The sequence below is a fragment of the Balaenoptera physalus genome (genome assembly GCF_965194825.1).
Source record: "Balaenoptera physalus genome assembly, chromosome: 7".
NCBI classification, from domain to species: domain Eukaryota; kingdom Metazoa; phylum Chordata; class Mammalia; order Artiodactyla; family Balaenopteridae; genus Balaenoptera; species Balaenoptera physalus.
In genome coordinates this window covers 113,235,874-113,258,855 of record NC_138886.1, presented here as the reverse complement: position 1 = coordinate 113,258,855, position 22,982 = coordinate 113,235,874, and the positions used below count along the sequence as shown (strand labels likewise).

At 35.5% G+C, this 22,982-nt stretch overlaps 1 protein-coding gene across 4 annotated transcripts in view; it reads right to left on the bottom strand.

The window, feature by feature from the left end:
* Window positions 1-22,982, bottom strand: part of FZD3 (frizzled class receptor 3) — a 100,801-nt gene that overhangs the window by 64,149 nt on the left and 13,670 nt on the right. For 3 of the 4 annotated variants that reach the window (XM_082468889.1, XM_082468890.1, XM_082468891.1), the window contains exon 3: window positions 2,885-3,081. In XM_082468889.1, the coding sequence (XP_082325015.1) occupies window positions 2,885-3,081 (197 nt within the window). Of the gene's footprint in view, window positions 1-2,884; window positions 3,082-22,982 lie in introns of those variants that run through there. The other variant, XM_082468892.1, reaches the window with a different exon arrangement.

Sequence of the window (22,982 nt, the reverse complement as noted above, 5' to 3'; positions counted from 1 at the left end):
ATGGCCTAACGGATTTTCAGGAAAGGAGGACAGGCTAAGGTTGAGGGGAATAAGGGTCAAATACAGAATAAAGGTGAAATATGGGTTTGAAATGAGTGACATAGATTTGGCATAAGTGCTGAGGAGAATGAGCAGAAATTTTCCTGTTGACCAAATTGGAAACTGATGAAAGACAAAGAGCAAATAGAGTTGCTATGGTTTAAAATGTCTATCAATAGGAGAATGGATAAGCAAAATACAGTATATTTATACAATGGAAGACTACTCAGCAAGAAAAAGCACTACTGATGAACACAAAAACATTAATGAGTCTTGAAAATAGAGCAAAGAAGGGCAATCTCAACCTGAGCAAAAGAAGAGTTACACAACAAGTACATATTGTATGACTCCATTTGTATGAAGTTCTAGAATAGACAAAGTAATTACTGATACTTTGGAAGGATGTTAAACATCCTTCCAGAGGATGTTCCTTCCAGAGGATGGTATAGACAAGGACTGACCAGCAAGGAGCATGAGAGCATGAGGTAATGGGAATGATGATGTTCTACATCTTTCTGAGGATTTGGTTTACTCAGGTGCAGGCACTTGTCAAAACTCAGATATCTTTAGATTTGTGCATTTCCTTGTAAAGTTTTAAACTGAAAGAAAAAACTGTAGACAAAGGTTGAATTCTAGTTAGTGAAAGACCTGATAAAGTATTTGTAAGGGCAATAACTGTTGTCTCTAATTTACTTTGAAATACACACAAAGAATAAGGTAGATTAATGGATCAATAGAGGGATGGACAAATGTGAAAAGCAAACATAAAACAATGGTAGAAATCTGGGTGGTAGTTAAAAAAAAAAAAGTTGCTATGGTTTAAATCATTAAATATGCAGCATAATTAATTTGTAAGAAATTAGTTGAGCTGGAGATCTGAACAAGTACAGTGGAAGGAATGAGTTGAAACTGCTAGCAAAAGTATTATTTTATGTGATGGACCACAAAGCTTAACCTAAGTAAGAAAATAAATAAGATCAAGAAGGGAGCTATTAGGAGAGGGGGCGGAAAAACCCCCAAAAGTCTGTGGGTGTCCATGAAGTTGAAAAACAGGTACAGTAGGAACAAGGATATGAGAGATGTGGAAGAATGAAAGATTATGAAAGATCTGTTTGCCAGAATTTAAGATTTAAGAGTTAGACAATCCCAGGCAATACTGAGGACATAAAACAGATTTAACCCTATCAAAACAAGCAAAGATAGATCATAATGACACTTCTATACTTGTATATAACCTATTAAAATAAAAAGACCACTAAACAATAGGAGTTAGATACAAAAAACATAAAATAGGGTTCCTGCCCAGGTAATTCATAACTGTTGTTATAAAGACCAAGAAATTTACAAACTTCTGAAAGAGGGACTATAAATATTACCAGGTTTTGGGGAGAAAGTGGATGAATGGTTTGATGGGGCTAGATAAGAGAGTATGTTAAATAGGTAGGAAATAGAGGAGACAAATATGAGAAAGCCATAATGCCAGTGAACTGACTACAAGTAACTAATACATGTTTTATTAAGCTCTTCCATCCGTCAAATGAGAGTAACAACACCTGCCTTTCACCTGTCTCCAAGGGCTACTGTCATATGATAAACAACTTAATTTTAAACATGAAGGAGAAAAAAGTGTTCTGTGCAGCACTGCCCATAATAGCAAAAACCTGGAAGTAACTTAAATGACCATCAGTAGGAGATGGCTAAATATCTATAGGATGGTAATACAATTGGCCATTATATAGCAATTAAGAGGAATGAACCAGAGTTACAGATATAAACACAGACACATGTAAAAAAAATTTAATGTTGTTTATGGATATGTATATATGTAGTAAGAGTATAAAAACAAAGATAGGAATGATTAACAAAAAATTCAACATAATGATTATCTCATCTCTAGGGAGAAAAAGAGGAAATGAAATCAAGATGGGTACTAAGAAAGGAACCTTCAACTCTATCTGGATTGTTTTATTTCTTAAAAAAAGAAATCTGGGGATTTCCCTGGCAGTCCAGTGGTTAGAACTCGGTGCTCTCACTGACAGGGCCCTGGGTTCAATCCCTGGTTGGGGAACTAAGATCCCAAAAGCCATGTGGCACAGCCCAAAAAAAAAAAAGAAAGAAAGAAAATCTGAAGCAAACATTGCAAAATATTAAGATTGGACAAAGCTAGGTAATAAGAGTTATATAAGTGTTCATCTAATTCTTTATCCTTGAAACATTAAGAATACAAAAGGCACAACATTATTATATAAGAAATGCAGTATTACTACTGTATATGTTATTACTAATAATAATGTTCTCTCATACAAATCTGTAACACTGTCTGGTAAATATCCTCAAACCTTTAGGAAATGCTTACAATCTATATATTGGAAGTGATTTGAATACATGACAAAAACGGAACTGACAGGACTACTGTATTCATTAACACATTTAAATCATAAAGATATTTGAGTCCCATTAAAATCATTAAACATATTTAATAATGAGGTAACAAATGATTATGTTCTCTATATTTTCTAACTTTTTTATAAATGGCATTACTTTTATAACCAGAAAAAATCTGTAAGGGAGAGAAATCAACAATCAATATCTTGATTATGTTTTTCTTAATTTGATTATTTAAAAAATTTCTTCATAGAACGTTTTTCTTTTCCCACTTTTTTCATTTAGTGCTTCCAAATTCCTAAGGAAATGAACAGCTCTGAGGCCATGAAACTGCTGTTCACAATTATGACTAATATACACACTTCAAAAAAGTTCTTAAAAACTGATGCACCAGAAGGCAAATAATTTTAAATATACTGCAACATAAGTAATGGTCCATGAAAATCTATGATTTTCGCACCTACTGCATTCCATATCTTCAGGCCAAGGAACACCAAACATCTCCATGAGCTTCGAACACTCACTGTAAGCCCGCTGACAGAGCCTACGGCAGGGAAGTGTGACACGTCCGTATTCCATACAAATAGGAGCGTAGAGTGCACAAAGAAATGGCCGGAAATCCCGAGAACAATCCAAATTCACCATAGGGTGGAATGGCTAGGAGGAAGTTAAAATCAAATCATTAGATAAAGAGTTGCATACAAGTTAAAGTTTTCTACATATAATACAGCAATATTCTTTTTTTTTTAAATCTGTTTTAAAAGATTTCTGAAGGCAATTAAAATTTTCTAAAGGGGAGTTTTTGTTTTTTTCAACAAAACCCTCTTAGCCCTATCCCTGGAGATTCTGATTTGGTTAAGTATGAGGTGTATCCCAGAATCTACACGTATATTTTAATTGTTACAGGTGATATTAACGAAAAGGCCTGGCTGAGAACCATTAACAACAATATGATCCATTTTACATAGAAAAATCCACAAAAGATATGTGTCAAACGCTCAGAAGTGTGATTAGTGCTTGGTGATGGGATTACAAGAGATTTAAATTTTCTTCTTTTTATGTATTTCAATTTCTATATTTTCTTCAATTAACGTGTATCAATAGGAGAGAGAGGACAAGAAGTGAAAGGAAAGGGTGGAGGAGGAAGAGAAGTAGTTATGCACAGTAGTACATATTTTGAGGGTGGGAGGTAGGGAAGAGATCTCACTTTGGTCTTACATTTTCTTTTTCTTTTTACATTAAAAATTTTTTTTTAAAAAAACGGAGTTCTTTCAACTCTGAAATCACATGATGTAAACAGAGCTCACAATATTAAGCTGATATTAAGGAAACAAAAAGAAAAAACAGTGGCCCCAAACATAAAACCATACTAAAATCATCATTATAACCATAGGAATAGATCAGTTATTCCAAGAAATGTGCATTTGGGCTTTTGACTACCAAATATTTTTTCCACTTGTTTATATAACAGTTTCAGAGTCACTGCTGACTTTGAACTGATAACAGATGTTCTCACCACCAGGCCTTTCCATTAAGACTCAATCAACTTATTTCTACATCGATATAAAACATTTTCCAGAGTCCTTCTATACACAACACAGTCAGAAAACCAAGTCTCTTAAAGAAACTGGTGTCAAAGAAGTTAACTATAATGCATGTGATAACTGATATATAACAATAAACTATATGTGACTATCACTTCCAAGTATGAAGAGGTAATTTGTGTTAGATCAATGTTTCCATCAAGAACAACTTCAAAATACAAGAAAGAAAGTTTTAAAAATACCTATTTAAAGCTATTAAAGAAGTAGTGAAGGAAAAGAACTAGAGAGACCAAGAATCTAGAGAGCTCGGAAGCATGGAGTGGTGCCCTGATAAGTGCAGCCACTTTTCCAAGGAGGTATCTGTTGAATCTGGGTATAAGGCAAGAGGCTGAGAATCAAGCTTTGCCTAGGCTGGTGCTAGAGAACCAAGAAACCAGCAGAGCTCTGGTAGTCCTGCAAGACTAGAGACAATACATGTACATGTGTAACTGAATCACTTTGCTATACACCTGAAACTAACACAACATTGTTAATCAACTATGCTCCAATTAAAAAAAAAAAAACACTACAGACAAAATTAGAAACAAAAGGAACAGATGGGTGAAAGGGGAAGTACCTAGAACTGGGCCTGACAAACAGCCAGTTTTCCCTTCAAGATATTTGAAAATTCTGAAGCTACACAGGGAAGGAGGCTAGAAAGCTAAGAAGAAAGCCTCTGAAAAGCAGAGTGGAGATTTTGGAAGTTTTATCAGTATGAGGAAACGTGAAGTCTTGCCAGGGGAAATGGGAAATGAACATACCACACTCTCAGCTGGAAGCCCCTGAGTGACTACACTTCAGTAGCAGGGGCAAATGACAGGGAGGCAGAGACCTATGAAAAATGAAACCCAGCCTCAACTCAGCTCAGTCCCTCAGTGAATTAAGGTGATCAGCCCCCATTTATCTGCTAAGCAGAAGAAAGGGTGAGCTTTCTCTGGAGTAATAATATAACATCATGTAGAACGTCACCAATATTTTGTAATGTCTACTACTCAATAAAAAATACAAGGCATTCCAAGAGACAGGACCATATGACTGAAAAACAAAAGAAAAAATTACAGTGTTTTGGTAATCCCAGCTATTGGACTTAGTAGACAAGACTGTATATAAGAAATATGTTCAAGAAAATAAAAGATGAAGAATTCCAGAAAATTGGAATCTATCATAAGAGGAACCAAAGAGAAATTCTATAAGTGAAATACATAAATGCTGAAATTAAGAACTTATTAGATATGTCAGAAGATAGAACTGGCAGAATGGAAAACAAGGCAATAGGAAATATCCAAACAGAAGCACACAGATCAAAAAATACTGAAAAATACAGAAAAGAGCATAACAGACATGTAAAACACATGAAAAAAATCTAAAATATGCATAACTGGAACCTCAAAAGAGGAAAGAGGGAATGAAAAGAGGCAATATATAAAAAGATGATGGCCAAGGATTTGTCAAAACTGATTAAAGACAACAACCCACAGATTCAAAAAGTTCTGCAAATCCCCAGAAGAATAAATACAATTAAAAAAACACACCTAAGCATATCTCATTTAAATTGCTGAAAACCAAAGAAAAACTTCTTAAAAGCAGCCAGTGGAAAAAGAGACACCTTACCTTCAACAGAACAACTGTTGTTGGACTTTTGAATACTATAAAACAATAGAATGACTTACTTAAAGAGCTGAGAGAAAACAACTGCTCACCATAATTCTATGGCCAGCAAAAACATTTTCAGACAGACAAAAAACTGAGAAAACTAGTCACTAGCAAACCAGCACTAGAAGACAAAAGAAAAATAATCTAAGACGAAAATTCAAAAGGAATTAAAAGCAAGAAAAGAGGTGAATATGTGGGAAAATATAAATAAATATTCTCTGTATAAACAAAAAATAACGGGGGCTTCCCTGGTGGCGCAGTGGTTAAGAATCCGCCTGCCAATGCAGGGGACATGGGTCCAAGCCCTGGCCCAGGAAGATCCCACATGCCGCGGAGCAACTAAGCCCATGCGTCACAACTACTGAGCCTGCGCTCTAGAGCCTGCAAGCCACAACTACTGAAGCCCATGCACCTAGAACCCGTGCTCTGCAACAAGAGAAGCCACTGCAATGAGAAGCCCGCACACTGCAATGAGAAGCCCGTGCACCGCAACGAAGAATGGTCCCTGCTCACCGCAACTAGAGAAAGCCCGCGTGCAGCAACAAAGACCCAACACAGCCAAAAATAAATAAATTTTTTAAAAACCCTATGCAGAGACAAAAATATGAAAAGTTTAAAAAACAAACAAAAATAATGTCTTAAAACACATACAAAATACATGTAAATTAATATGTGTAATAATAAAATGATAAAGATGGGGGTCAGAGGAACACTAATGGGAGAGTGATCAAAGTTATTATTTTACTAGAATATTGTAAGTCAAGGGTACATATAATTTCTAGGGTAAGCAATAAAAGAATGCACAACTAACAAGGTAATAAAGAGAGAAATAGAATAATACAAAAGAAGTCAAGATAGGAGAGAAAAAAGAATGCAAAACAGTTTGGAAAAATTGAAATCAAGTAATAAGATAGTAGATATTAACCCAAGTACATCACTAATTGCATTATATATAAATGGCCTAAAGACTATGTAAAAGAGTAAGGTTGTTGGACTAGGTACAAATAAAAACAAAACAAAACAAAAAAACCCTATGCTGTTTACAAAGACACGTTTTTCAATATAAGGACAGAGATAGGTTAAAACTAAAAAGATGGCAAATAAACAATGAAAGAACCAACCAAAAACAAGATTACACTTTATGACAAGGAGTGTTCCCAGAGATAAAGAAGGTCATTTCTTAAAGACAAAATAAAAGAATCAATTCACCATGACTAAAAAGTAAATCTAAACATGTATGTACCACTTAACACAGCTTTAAATTATTTTAATAAAAAACAGAAGTAAAAGGGGAAATACACAAATCCACAATCAGAGTGAGTTTGATACACTTCTCTCAATAAGAAGAGTGAGACAAAAATTCTATGAGAATACAAAAAATCTAAACAAGTCAATTACAAACTTGACCTAAACAACATATTTATAATCATGGCACCCAACAATGAGTGGAACCTATTTAACATACACGTGGAATCTTTACCAAAACTGGCCATATTGTAAGTCCTAAAATAAGCCACAAAAAACTTCTTAGTACTAAAACCAGACTGTTCTATGACTAAAATGGAATTAAGGTAGGTATCAATTACAAAAAGAACCCTAGAAAATCCCCAACTGTTTGGCTGTTTGGAAATTAGACAAAAAAACTTCTAAATAACCCATAATCAACAAAGGAAATCATAACTGAAATTTAAATTGTATATAATTATATACCATATGTATTACATTTTAATGTTTATATATATATGTATAATCTACATATAGAATTAAGTAGTAAAGACAATAAACAAAATGTCAGCAAAAGCTATACTCAGAGGAAATTTATAACCTGATATGCATATGTCAGAAAATAAGAAAGCCTGAAAAACAATCAATGGTAAGCTCCATCTCAAGAAGCTGGAAAAAGAATGGCCAATCAAACCTAGAGAAAGTAGAAAAAAGGCAATAACAAGTAAAAGAGGAAAAAACCCACAAATTACCAATATCAGGAATGAAGGACAGAAAATTACTAGAAATATAATGAGGATACTATAAATAATAAATTCGACATGTTAGGATGAAATGACCTAATTCCTTGGAAAAAGATCACAATTTACCAAAAATCATAAAAGAAGAAATATAAAATCTAGTTTTCTATCAACATTTATGAAGAAATTTAAGCCACCATTTAGAAACTATCCCCCCAAAAAATCTCCAAGCCAAGATGGTTTCACTAGAAAAAATTTATCAAACGTTTAAGGAAGAAGTTACAGCAATTATATACAAACTCTTCCCCAAAAAAGGAAACTTTCTCAACTCACCTCACACCTCACAAAACCAGCATAATTTTTATAACAAAACCCAACAGGGACTATATAAGAAAGGAAAATCACATTTCATGACCATAGATGTAAAAATCATATCCCAAATTAGTAAATTAATCCAGAACAATATAAAAAAGAATAATATACCACACCAAATAAAGTTTTGTTCCAAGGATACAATGCTGGTTAACATTTGAAAAATCAGTTAATGAAATTAATGGCATTCACAGAAAAAGGGCGGGAAATCACACAATCTATTCAACAGAGGCAATAAAAGCATGTGATGAAATACAACACCCATTTATTATGAAAACTCTTAACAGACTAAGAAGGGAATTTCCTCAATCCTATAGAAAGCATATATATCAAACCACAGCAAACCTCATACTTTGTAGTAAGTGACTGAAAGCGTCCCCTGAGGTCAAAGATGAGGCAAAAAGTACCTGCTATCACCACCCTATTAAACACTGTATTGGAAGTCCTCGCTAGGGCATCAAGAAGAAATAAAAGGTAAAGGATTAGAAGGAAAGAACTACAGAGAGCAGTTCTCCCGGGTTCCCTTACCCTGCTGTTCTCCACCCGGGAGCCCCTTCCTAATAAAGTCTCTTGCTTTGTCAGGGGAAAAAAAAAAAAGAAAGAAGAAATAAAAGGTATTTGAACTGGAAAGAAACTGTCATTATTCACAGATGACATGTGCTCCAGTTACCAAATTTGTATCTCTCAGTTCCAAACTCACCCTTCAACACATGCTCTGTGATAATGGATGGGATTCCTTTCACCATTTCTTCTTTACAGTGAGCATGATTTTAAACTTTTTCAATAGTGTTCGAGAAATACTGCAGGATGAAGGGGGCTTCTCTTGTTGGTTGGGGCTGCTGCATAGCCGGCAGCGTAAATGTGAGGAAATCTATGCCCATGTGCCTAGAATGATCCTTCAGCAACCTCACAGTCCCAGTCCAGCCTAGTAAACACCTTCCTGTAGCCCCCGGAAAATAGACACTGTAGGCTCAAGGCCTCCTGCCTGCAGCAGTGCCCTGACTCTCTCTATTTACCCAATACTTGCCTATGCCCTGAAGGGTTGCGTCCTGCTTGCCTGGTAACTGTGGACCAGCTCTGGCCCAAGCAACTCTGTGATGTTCTCTGCTACCTAGTGAGCTGTTAAGTATATCTTGTACAACTAAGGTCTTAGCCTTGGGGTGGGGGCCCCTTCTAAGATTGTCCCTCAGCCCTAGAGAACCCTGTAGAGCTCTCTATATATCTTATAATTATTCTTCTTTAATAGTTTATTAATTCTTCATATTACACTTCCCTTGTTCAAATCACTGAGTGGTTCTGTCTCCTAATTGAACCAGACTAACAAAACATGGTTGTTACAAAGAAAATCTAAAGTAATCTATAAACCACCAAATAAATAAATTTAGAGTCACTGGATACAAAGTCAATATAGAAAAAGAAAAATCAACTGTATTTCTACAGTCCAGGAGTAAATATATTAAAAATAAACTTCAAAAAAAGCCAAAAGAAGAGGAAATTAAAAAACAGTTCCATTTATAAGAGCATTAAAAAGAATAAATACTTAGGAAAAAATTTAACCAATGTGATACAAAACAGAAAACTACAAAATACTGTTGAAAGAAATCAAAGAAGACCTAATAAACATAAAAACTTCCCATATTCATGGATTGGAAGACTTAATGTTGTTAAAATGGCAATACTCCATAAACTGATCTACAGATTCAATGTAATCCCTTCAAAACTCCCAATGGTCTTTTTTTGCCAAAATGGAGAAGCTGATCCTGAAATTCATATGGAATGCAAGAAACTCCGAACAGCCAAAACAACCTTGAAAATAAAGAACAAAATGTTCCCATTTTAAAACTTATTACAAAGATATAGTAACCAAAACAGTATGGTACTGGCATAATGCTAGACATACAGACCAATGGAATACAACTGGGAATCCAGAAATAAACCTTCACATGTGTGTCAATTAATTTTCACAAAGGTACCAAGACCACTCAATGGGGGGAAAATAGTCTCTTCAACAAATGGTGCTGAGACAACTGAGTATTCACATGCAGAAGAATAAAATTGGCTGATTGCCTCACATCATATCCAAATTAACTCAAAATGGATCAAAGGCCTAAATGTAAAAGCAAAATCTATGAAACCTGTAGAAGAAAGCATAAGGGTAAATCTTTATGACCTTGATTTGTCAATGGTTTCTTAAACACCAAAAACACAAGCACAAAAGAAAAAACAGACAAATTGGACTTCATCAAAATTAAAAGCTCTTGTGCATTAAAGGACACTATCAGAAGGAGAGTGAACAAGACAATCCACACAGTGAAAAATATTTGCAAATCATATATCTGATAAGGGTCTAGTATCCAGAATACATAAAGAATTCCTGTAACTCAACAAAAACAACCCAATTTTTTAGATGGGCAAAAACACTTGAACAAACATTTCTCCAAAGAAGTCATGCAATGACCAAATAAGCACATGAAAAGATGATCAATGTCATTAGTCATTAGGAAATGCAAATCAAAACCACAATGAGATACAACATCACACCCACAACCCCATCTAAAAAACAGAAAATAGCAAGTGTTGGTAAAAAATCAGAACCCCCATACATTTGCTGATAGGAATGTAAAATAAGGCAACCACTAGAGAAAACAGTTTGGCGATTCCTCAAGAAGTTAAACATAAAATTACCACATGATCCAGCAATTCCACTCCTAGGAATATACCCAAAATAATTTAAAATCATGTTCAAGCAAAAATTTGTATATGAATGTTCATATCAGAGTAACATTATTCATAATAACCAAAAAGAGCAAAATAAACCAAAAGTCAGCAAAGGGAAGGAAATAATAAAGAAGAGAAATCAATGACACTGAAAACAAAGAAGGGCAATAGGAAAAAAATAAATAAAATCACTCAACCCAAGAGCTGGTTCTTTGAAAATATCAGTAAAATTGATAGGCTTCTAGTAACAATGATTAAAAAAAAGAATGAGAGAAAGGAACACAACTTACCAATATCAAGAATGAAAGAGGATATCACTAGAGACTGCTGACATTAAAAATACAATAAGGAATATTACAAACAACTCTATGCATGTAAACTAGACAATTTAGATGAAGTGGACCAATTCCTCAGAAGCCAGACTACCAAAACTCACCCAAGATGAAACTGATAATCTGAATAGTCTTTTAACTATTCAAGAAATTGAATCTGTAGTTTAAAACCTCCTAAAAAAGATATCCAGGCCAGATGGTTTCACTGGTAAAATCTAACTAACAATTTTAAAAGAATACCAATTCTACACAATCTCTTCCAGAAAATAGCAGAGAACTAATCCCAACAAATTCTATGAAGTCAGGATTACTTAATATTAAAGCCAAAGATAATACAAAGGAAGAAAACTACAGACCAATACCCTCAGTGAACAAAACGCAAAAATCCTTAACAAAATAGTAGCAAATCAAGTCCAAAAATATATTAAAAGCATTATATACCACAACCTAGTAGGGTTTGTTCCAGAAATCCAAAGCTGGTTCCATATTCAAAAATCAATCAATGTAATCCACCAAATCAACAGGCTAATAACAAAGAAAAAAATCACATGATCATACCAAATGATGCAGAAAAAGCATTCATGATTTTTAAAAGTTTCCAGCAAACTACATACAGAAAGTAACTGCCTCAACTTGATAAAGTACATATACAAAAACCCTACAGTTAACATCATACTTTGTGGTGAAACACTGGATTCCTACCTTTAAGATTGGAAACAAGGGAAGAATGCCTGCTCTCACCACTCTTACTCAGCATAGTACTGGAAGTCCTATCAGCACAATAAAACAAGAAAACGAAATAAAAAGTAGAGAGATTGGAAAAAGAAAACTGTCCCTATTTGCAGATGACATTACTGTCTACATAGAACATCCCAAGAAATCTCAAAAAACACTTTTAAATTAGTAAAAAAAAAAAAAAAGAATAAAAAATGTATTCGTCCTAGAATTAATAAGTTCAACAAGGTTGCAGAATACAAGAAAAACATACCAAAAAATTGTATTTCTATATACAATTGCATTTTTATATATAATGAGCATGTAGAAACTAAAACAATATATTTATAATCACATTTATTTAAAAAAAAAGAAACACCTGGGTATATATCCAACAAGACATATATAGGGCTTGTATGCTGAAAACTATAAAATGCTGATGAAATCAAGGAAGATACAAATAAATGGACAGATACACAGTTATACTGGTTTGCTAGGGCTGCTGCAACAAAGTCCCACAAACTGTGTGGCTTAAACAACAGAAATTCATTGTCACATTTCTGGAAGCTAAAAGTCTGAGATCAAGGTGTTGGCAGAGCCATGCTCCCTCTAAAGATGCTAGGGAAGGATCTGTTCCAGGTATCTCTCCTAGCTTCTAGTAGTTCCTTGGCTTGTGGCAGCATAAATCCGATCTTCACACAGCATTCCCCCTGTGCCTCTTCACATATCTTCCCTCTATGTGTGCCTGTGTCCGAAATTTCCTTTTATAAGGACACCAGTCATACTGGAATAGGATTCCCTCAGTACTCCACTACTCCAGACCCTATTTCCAAACAAGGTCACATTCTGAGGTACTGGGGGTTAGGGCTTATTAGGGGGACTCAAGTCAATCCATAACAACACTGTTCATGGACTGGAGATTCAACATGTAAGGGTGTCAATCTTCCCCCAAATGATCCCTAGACTTAATGAAATTACTGTCAAAAGCCAGCATGTTTTTAGTAGCTAAAGACAAGCTTATTCTAAAATATATATTAAAAAAACAAAAGAAGTAGAATAACTGAAACAATTTTGAAAAAGAAAATGGGAAAAATCATGCTCTCCAATTTTAAGGCTTACTATATAGCTAACAGTAATAAAGACACTGTGGTATTGGTGGTAAAATAGACAAAAAGATAAAACAGGACAGAATAGAGAACACAGATATAAATCCACACAAGAATAGCCAACTCATTTTTCACAAAGAAGCAAAAGCAATTCAATGGTGGAAGGATAGTCTTTTCAACAAATAGTGCTAAAGCTAGTGAATATTCACAGCCAAAAAAATGAAACTTACTTTACACAAATTAACTCAAAATTGATCATGGATTTAAACGTAAGACATAAAGCTATAAAACTTAAAAGACAGAGAGAATCTTCCAGACCTAAGCTGAAGAGTTCTTAGAAATGACACCAAAAGCACAGTCCATAAGAGGAAAAAGAAATTGGTAAATAGGACTTCATTAAAATTTAAGACTTCTGTTTTCCTAAAGACCTTGTTAAAAGGATGAAAAGGCAAGCTATAGACTAGAAGAAACTATTTACAAACCATATATCCAACAAAGGATTTGTATCTAGAATTTATAAAGAACTCTCAAAACTCAAAAGTAAAAAACAAATCAATTGAAAAATGAACTAAAGACATGAACATTTTATCAAAGAGAATATATGAATGGCACATGAAAAGATGTTCAATATCATTAGCCATGAAGGAAATACAAATTAAAACCACATGAGATACATCACATTATAAAAGCTGAATGAAAAATAGTGAAAATAGCAAATGGTGGTAAGAATGCTGAGAAAGTAGATCTCTCAGACACTGCTAGTGGGAATGTACAATGGTACACCCGTTATGGAAAATAGCTGAGCAGTTTCTTAAAAATCCAAACATATCAGGGTTTCCCTGGTGGCGCAGTGGTTGAGAATCTGCCTGCCACTGCAGGGGACACGGGTTCAAGCCCTGGTCTGGGAGGATCCCACATGCCACGGAGCAACTAGGCCCATGAGCCACAACTACTGAGCCTGCGCGTCTGGAGCCTGTGCTCCGCAACAAGAGAGGCCGCGATAGTGAGAGGCCCGCGCACGGCGATGAAGAGTGGCCCCCGCTTGCCGCAACTAGAGAAAGCCCTCACACAGAAACGAAGACCCAACACAGCCAAAAATAAATAAATTAATTAATTAATTACAAAAAAAAAAATCCAAACATATGCTTATCATATGATCCAGCAATCACACTCCTGGGCATTTATCCCCCCAAAAGGAAAACTTATGTCTGCACAAAAACCTGTACAGGAATGTTCATAGCAGCTTTATTTGTAATAGCAAAGAGCTGGAAACAACTCAGTATCCATCAATGGATGATTAAACAAATTGCAGAACATCTATATAATGGAATACTACTCAGCAATTAAAAACAATGACTACTGGGGCTTCCCTGGTGGCGCAGTGGTTGAGAATCTGCCTGCCACTGCAGGGGACACGGGTTCGAGCCCTGGTCTGGGAGGATCCCACATGCCGCGGAGCAACTAGGCCCGTGAGCCACAACTACTGAGCCTGCGCGTCTGGAGCCTGTGCTCCGCAACAAGAGAGGCCGCGATAATGAGAGGCCCGCGCACCGCGATGAAGAGTGGCCCCCACTTGCCGCAACTAGAGAAAGCCCTCGCACAGAAACTAAGACCCAACACAGCCATAAATAAATAAATAAATAAATAATTTAAAAAACAAAACAATGACTACTGATACATGCAACAACTTGGATGGACCTCAAGGGTATTATGCTAAATGAAAAATAGCCAATCTCAAAAGATTATATACACTGTATGATTCTATTTATATAAATTCTTGAACTGACAAAATTATAGGGCTAGAGAACAAGTTAGTGGTTACTTGGAAATAGGAAAGGGGGGAGGGAGAAAGGAAGCACAAGGGAGTTCCTCGGTGGCGCTAAAACAGTTCTGTATCTTAACCAAAGTGATGGCTACACGAATTTATACGTGTGATGAAACTGCAAAGACAATATACACACAAGTACATATGCATTCACAGACACAAAAATGACTACATGTAAAAACTGGTGAAATACGGGGCTTCCCTGGTGGTGCAGTGGTTGAGAGTCTGCCTGCCAATGCAGGGGACACGGGTTCGAGCCCTGGTCTGGGAAGATCCCACATGCCGCGGAGCAACTAGGCCCGTGAGCCACAATTGCTAAGCCAGCGCGCCTGGAGCCTGTGCTCCGCAACAAGAGAGGCCGCGATATTGAGAGGCCCGCGCACCACAATGAGGAGTGGCCCCCACTTGCCGCAACTAGAGAAAGCCCTCGCGCAGAAACGAAGACCCAACACAGCCATAAATAAATAAATAAATAAATAAATAAATAAATAAATAAATAAATAAAAATTAAAAAAAAAAATAGGCAGAAGATTTAAAAAAAAAAAAAAACTGGTGAAATATGGTAAGGGCTATAGATTGTACCAATGTTAACTTCCAGGTTTTGATACTGTATAACAGTTATATAAGATAGGAAGACTGGAGGAAAACTAGGTACAGTACAAAGAATCTCTCTGCACTATTTTGATGTATGTACATATATCACACATATATGCATATGTATGCCTTAAGTAAGTCTCAAACTTGCCTGGTCTTCAGCAATGCATACAATACCAACTAATCCAATATCTGATGTTACTATGTTAGTAAAACCTCCATTTGTGAGCCCCATCATGAATTATAAAATTGACTTGAGTGACTATTTTGTGCTGCTTGTACTGAGTCTAAAGCTGTAAGTTTATGCTTCTGCCATTTGTTAGCTATAAGTACCTTGTGCTGTATCTCAGCTAGCATTTACTGACACTTACTACAGGCTAGGCAGTGTTGTAAGTGCCTCACACATCTTATTTAATCTTCTCAACAATCCCATAAGGTAGGTACTATCATTAGTCACCCCATTTTATAATACACGTGAAAAACAATGAGACACAGAAAGTTAAGTAGCTTGCCCAAGATGACATAACTACAAAGACAGTCCCAAGAGTTAAACCTCTGCATTCTTATCCAGAACCCTTGAGCTTAACAAATTTGTTCTATGTAACTTCTGTAAGTTTCAGGTTTTTCCTCTGTAAAATGGTCTTATTACATACAAATAAGAATAGGGACTTCCTTGGTGGTGCAGTGGTTAAGAATCCGCCTGCCAATGCAGGGGACACCAGTTCGAGCCCTGGTCTGGGAAGATCCCACATGCCGTGGAGCAACTAAGCCCGTGCGCCACTAAGCCTGCGCTCTAGAGCCCGCAAACCACAACTATGGAGCCTCAGTGCCAAAACTACTGAAGCCTGCGTGCGTAGAGCCCGTGCTCTGCAACAAAGAGAAGCCACCGCAATGAGAAGCCCGTGCACCACAACGAAGAGTAGCCCCCGCTCGCCACAACTAGAGGAAGCCCACGTGCAGCAATAAAGACCCAATGCAGCCAAAAAATTTTTTAATGTTTTAAAAATTAAATTAAATTTTAAAATATACATATAAAATAGAGTACAGAACCCAGTAAATGACATTTTAAAAGGAGATTAGGAAAGAGTTGCAAATTAATAAAGCTGCAGAAGGCCTATTTGATGGGCATGAGGAACCCTGCTGATTTCCCATTCTCAACTCCCAAGTGAGAAAGTCAATTGTCAATTGGAATGGTGTTTTTAAAAAGCAAAACAAAACACGCATGAATCTCTAAATCACTATGCTGGGTGAAAAGAAACCAGACATAAAAAAGTAGATACTATATTAATTACATTTATATAAAACTCAGAAAATGAAAACTAATCCATAATGACAGAAAGCAGATCAGTGGTTGCCTGGAGCAGGGAGCCAACTCAAGGAGGTGGACTACAAAGGGACACAAGGAAGCTTTTGAGGTGATGGAAACGTTTTATATCTTGATAGTGGTGATGGTTTCATGGATATATACATCTGTCAAAACTCATCAAATTGAACACTTTAAATGGGTGCAATTTATTGTACACAAATTATACTTCAATAAAGCTGTTACATAAAAACAAAAAAAAATTAATATTTTTCAAATAAGCAAACTGCCTTGATTTTAACCCTAACAATTTTTAACCTCAGCAAAATCAAGACTAAATGAGCTAGCCTGAATACTGCAAAGTTGAGAATATGTTATGATAAGGAATACTATCAAAGCTCTATAAAGGAGAAAAAAGGAACTTCAGCTGATTAAATTTTTAAAAGATTCTTACTGAGTACTTTCCTAAGCAGTAATACTTTTATTCACTAAATTAAGACCAGGGTATACAAAGTTTACAAACTGAAAAGTAACTTTCTAAAATTAAATTTCTGCTTTCTTCAACAAAGGTGCAAGACATGGAACCTTCTATTCTTTGTTCAGATTCAAATCAACCAAGCCTTTGTGCTCTCATTCTCTTTCTTCTTTGAAATTTCCATTCCTGTTACCATAGGAACCTGCTGGCTGACAAGCCCTCAAGCATAGCAACAGCCTAAGCTTAGCAAAGAGTGTGAAAAGGGGACAGAGTCAAAGGCCAAAATTTGACTCAAGAGAATCAGAATTCCAATCTTTGTCACTCTACAAAGGGTCTGATAACCATAGAAACTGTATCCTACTAGGTTTGGGAATATTATGACTAAATTCACTAAATGTGAAACCAAATGTGGAATGGCATTGAAAATTCAAAAATGGTATTCATTCTATTTCAGATCCAAATTAGAGTGAGAAATTATTAAAAAACAACTTTTTAGAATAATTTTAAGTGATTAAAAATAAGACCTTTTAAAAACTTTTTTGTAACAATAAAATTCCTAATGAGAAAAGGTCTAAAACTTTAAGAATTATACTTTATATATACATATTAAAAAAATTCTAGGTTTGCAATAAAATACCTTTAATCCCACAGATTTGCTTTTCTTTTACAAATCTTACTTTTTTAAAATGTCTTATGACAGCATATTAAATACCTTCCAATACTCTTTCAGTGCGTTGGTTTGCAGAAAGATGACATTATCACAGGCGTATATTTATCTTAAGTCAAAGGGGAGTTTCCAGAGCAGCCCATAAAATTTGACTTTTCTTCAGGAAGTAAACTTTTTTCAAATATCATGAACAGTTGTGAATTATGGTCTGTCTTAAAAGATAAAACTTTACAAACCAAATTCCATCACACTTAGTAATTTAATTTAAAATAAGTATTTTTAAGGCATTCCTTTAAAGTGATTTGTCACACAAGAAAATCAATTAAAATTTTAAAAGCTATTTTTTTCCTATAGTCAGAAATAACTAAATGCAATTAACTCTCCACTACTTGTGTGTACATTTTTCAATTTAGAAGTTTCTTAATTCCTGGTTGGTTTCCCTGTCACACAATAGGCTTCTCAATCCACTTCACTAGATTGTTGTTTGCTTAGGGAAAACCACCTTATTAATATTAACCTAAACAAAAGATAATAAGAGAGGTAAATCTGCTGGATAATGCATATATTCTAAAGATATAAGCAATGAATTTCAAGAATAAACATAATCAAAGAAATTTCATTTCCTAAGAAGCCTATCCACAAAATGTTAATTATTGGTACAAAGGGGTATATTATTCTCTTAAAAACAAAAAATCCACCTGTCTTTCATGGTCAATTCAAATATGATCTGCAGCTAATCTCTTCCACATATGATCCTTCTCTCTTTTGAATCCTCTTAGCACTTTATGCCTATTTATGGCATTTGCCAAGTTCTTCCTTAAGTTTCAGTCATTCAATCAAAATACACTTAATAAATACTAAGTCTTAGACACTGCAACTGGGAGCTAGACAAAAAAGGACAGCTGAGATTTTTAAAAATAAAGTTTCTGTACTAATTTTACTATTTTGAAAACACAATGTGTTTCTTACAGAAAAATCAGAAAATACTGACACAAACATTAAATGAAAAACATAGAAAACACAAATAAATTGTGCTAATTCAGAAATAATCACTGTTGGCCTTGGCAAAAATCTCTCCAGATCACTTACTCTACATGAACATGTTTTTCTTCAACAAAACAGGATGATACTACACGAAATGTTTTGTTATCCACTCCTTTTTTTCCTACTTATTAATGCATCAAGTACAACCATTAGAATATGACAGGCAAAGATGGAGATGAGACTATTAAGGCAGAAAGAACATGAGAGGTCTAGAGATGAGAGAGTTGGTTTGCTTTATTTTTTTCTTAATTACCCCACTTATAAGTGTAAACACAATGTTGAAAGCTTCAAGTCATTTTGATCTCCACTCCCCCCCCCGCCCCCCCGCACCAAAGAAGGGCAAAGTAAAATACTAGTGTTCACAGGAAAGTGGTATCTTTGGTACTGGTATGAGGATTACCATTACCATCACCAAAAAGCCCATCACTATTTATCAGTTACAACTCCAAGAGATTAAGTGCTTAGGTACAGCACTATAACCACAACCATGACTACCAACACCTCTTACAGAAGACACAGTTTATAAAGTTCATTAACTCACTCAAACATTTTTTTAGCAATTATTATGTGTTAGGCGCTATGTTAGCTGCTGGCCCTACAAAGATAAATAAGGACATCAACAGCAAGCTCTGCTTTCAAAAGCAAATGTCCTTCAGTAAGAACTGAACTTAAAAAATGAGGACAGGGGCTTCCCTGGTGGCGCAGTGGTTAAGAATCCGCCTGCCAATGCAGGGGACACGAGTTCGATTCCTGGTCCGGCAAGATCCCACATGCTGCAAAGTAACTAAGCCCATGCACCACACTAACTAAGCCTATGCGCTAGAGCCCGCGAGCCACAACTACTGAGCCCACGCACCTAGAGCCCCATGCTCGGCAACAAAAGAAGCCACTGCAATGAGAAGCCCACACACCGCAATGAAGAGTAGCCCCCGCTCGCCACAACTAAAGAAAGCCCATGTGCAGCAACGAAGACCCAATGCAGCCAAAAATAAAATAAATAAATAAAATACATTTATAAAAAAAAAATGAGGACAATCTCGTACCCATTAGAATGGCTATTATTCCAAAACAAAACAAACAAACAAAAAACCCAGAAAATAACTAGCATTGGTAAGGATATAGAGATATTGGAACCCTCGTGCACTGTTGGTAGAAATGTAAAATGGAGCAGCTGCTATGCAAAACTGTGGTGGTTCCTCAAAAAATTAAACATAGAATTATCATATTATCCTGAAATTTCACTTCTGGGTGTATACCCAGAAAAAGTTCAAAGCACAGAAACAGATATTTATACATCCATATTCATAGCAGCTATATTCACAACAGCCAAAAAAGTGGAAGCAACCCAAGTGTCTGATGAATTAATGGTTAAACTAAATGTTTTGTATATACATACAATGAAATATTATTCAGCCTTAAAAGGGAAGGAAATTCTGACACATGCTACAACATGGATGAATCTTGAAGACATTATGCTAAGTGAAATAAGCCAATCACAAAAGGACGAATATTGTATGATTCCACTTAAATGAGGTACTGGAGTAGTCAATTTTTTTTTGTTTTTGGCCAAGCGGCCCAGCTTGTGGGATCTTAGTTCCGCGACCAGGGACTGAACCTGGGCTCGCAGCAGTAAAAGCACAAAGTCCTAACCACTGGACCCCTGGGGAGTTCCCTGGAGTAGTCAAATTCAGAGAGAAAGAAAAAAAGAAAGAAAGAATGGTGGTTGCCAGGGACTGGGGAACGGGAGGATGGGAAATTATTGTTTAATGGGTACAGAATTTTAGTTTTGGAAGCTGAAAAAGTGCTGGACAAGGATAGTGTGATGCCATACCAAGGCAACTGTACTTAATGCCACTGAACTGTACACTTAAAAATTGTTGGGATGGGGGAATTCCCTGGCTGTCCAGTGGTTAGGACTCTGTGCTTTCACTGCCAAGGGCAGGGGTTCAATCCCTGGTCAGGAACTAAGATCCCGCAGGCCACACGGTGCGGCCAAAAAAACCCAAAAAAGATCGGAATGGTAAATTTTATGTTATGTATATTTTGTCATAATTAAAGAAATCTTTTTGAGGAATATCTATTAACGCTACTATGGAATATCCAGGATATACTGTTAAGTGAAAAAAGCAAGGTAGAGAAAACAAACAGTATGACACTATATCAAAGGAAAGTGAAAGAATATATAAATATAGACAGATAGTGTATAAACATTTTATATAATTGTTATATTTATAATTTTTAATGGAAGGATAAACAAAAAATCTTTAAAAAAAAGACTACTCCCTAAGGGAAGGAAAGAATAAGGTAGAGGGGAGAGGGCCAGAAACTAGACTTCTCTGATTGTACCTTGTCCTATATATAAAGTTCTGAAACATAATTATAAAACAAACTTAAGCAAAAAAAAAATTTTTAAGTCATTCTTTAAAATCAAAATGAAACACAAACCTAAATTGTGCATTGAATTAAACCAAACAGAGAAGTACTAAAGTAACTTAAAACACAGTAATTTGACTGTACATCCTTGGTGAAATACATCCCTAAGGACTAAAAGAAGTAGAAAGAAATCTAAAACTGCTTTCAGTAATTACATTGTTAGTAATAATATTGCTATTATTCTGAAATTATACAATGTCTCTATATAATAAGGTTTCAGTATAAGAGAAGAAACAAAAATAAAATTTAAAACTGTTAAATAAAAACTCTGCAATAGTATTTAATTGCAAGTATCAGTATAAACTCATGATGTACTTTCTTTTTTTTTTTTTTAATTAATTTATTTATTTATGGCTGTGTTGGGTCTTCATTTTCTGTGCGAGGGCTTTCTCTAGTTGCGGCAAGCAGGGGCCACTCTTCATCGCGGTGCACGGGCCTCTCACTATCATGGCCTCTCTTGTTGCGGAGCACAGGCTCCAGATGCGCAGGCTCAGTAGTTGTGGCTCACGGGCCTAGTTGCTCCGCGGCGTGTGGGATCTTCCCAGACCAGGGCTCGAACCCATGTCCCCTGCATTAGCAGGCAGATTCTCAACCACTGCGCCACCAGGGAAGCCCTGTACTTTCTTTTTAAAAAAAGTATTTCCTAGCTCTGTCCATGAAAAGGCCTAAAAATGACTAACCTAGTATCTATCAGCGTAACACCCAGATAGCAGTCCGTGAAAATCCTTTCCAACTAAAAGGAACCAGTGCTCCCTAAAAAAACTGATAATTCAAGGTCTAAGGCAGAATTTTATGAAATGAGGTTGGATCATACCAGAAAGCAAGGAAGCTATTAGAAACCACTAGGGTAGTGTCAAATACACTTAGGAGCTACCTTGAAGCGGCTCCCACTACCAAAGACAGAACAACTTGAGCCCTAATAAAATAATAATTGCAATGGACTGAAACACATCAAATATGGTAAAAATCCATGAGTTCATAATGATACTTAAAAAGAAAAAAAAGACCTCATTAGTCACTTTTGAAAGATTCTTGTGAATCAATTTATTATCCTAAAAACTAATAAACAAAGGAAAACAATCAAATATTTATCCTGTCTTTCTTATAAAAACTGAACACAAGAGTAACTTAATAGTCCAATAGTCAAAAAGCGGAAGTTTCTGTTTATAAAGTAGTCTGGCTGAGAAATAAAGAATGACAGAATTAGAATATCACCATCTTGCAAACCCGTAATAAAATTATTGACCTAAGAAATGATCGATGGCTGCTAAAATTACAAAGAGTAACAAGCAGACATTATGTGCCTATGAAGTATTCTTCCAAAACAAAAACAAAAACAAAAACAGAGACAGAGGAACATGGTAAATAACATCACAGGGATGCAATCTGCAAAATAAAAACTATGAAAAATAGGGCAAACATATTACAAGAAAAAAGGGAGAGGGGTAAGGGAAGGAGAAACTATAAACTGAGACATCAATTGAATGCACTGCATGAACTCTGATTTGAAAAGTCAACTATAAAAAAAATTGTGAAATTCTAAGAGTAATTTAAACATTAATTGTATATTTGATGATACCAAGGAAGTGATACAGGTATGATGTTTACATATTTTGAAAGAGTCCTTACTTTATAGAGATATATATGGAAATATTTAAGGATGAAATTATGGTGTTTGGGATTTGCTTTAAAGTAACCCAGGTGGGTGTGCAGTCATAAATGAAACAAGACTAGCTATGTGTTGATAATTTTTGAAGCTGGATGATGGGTATGTG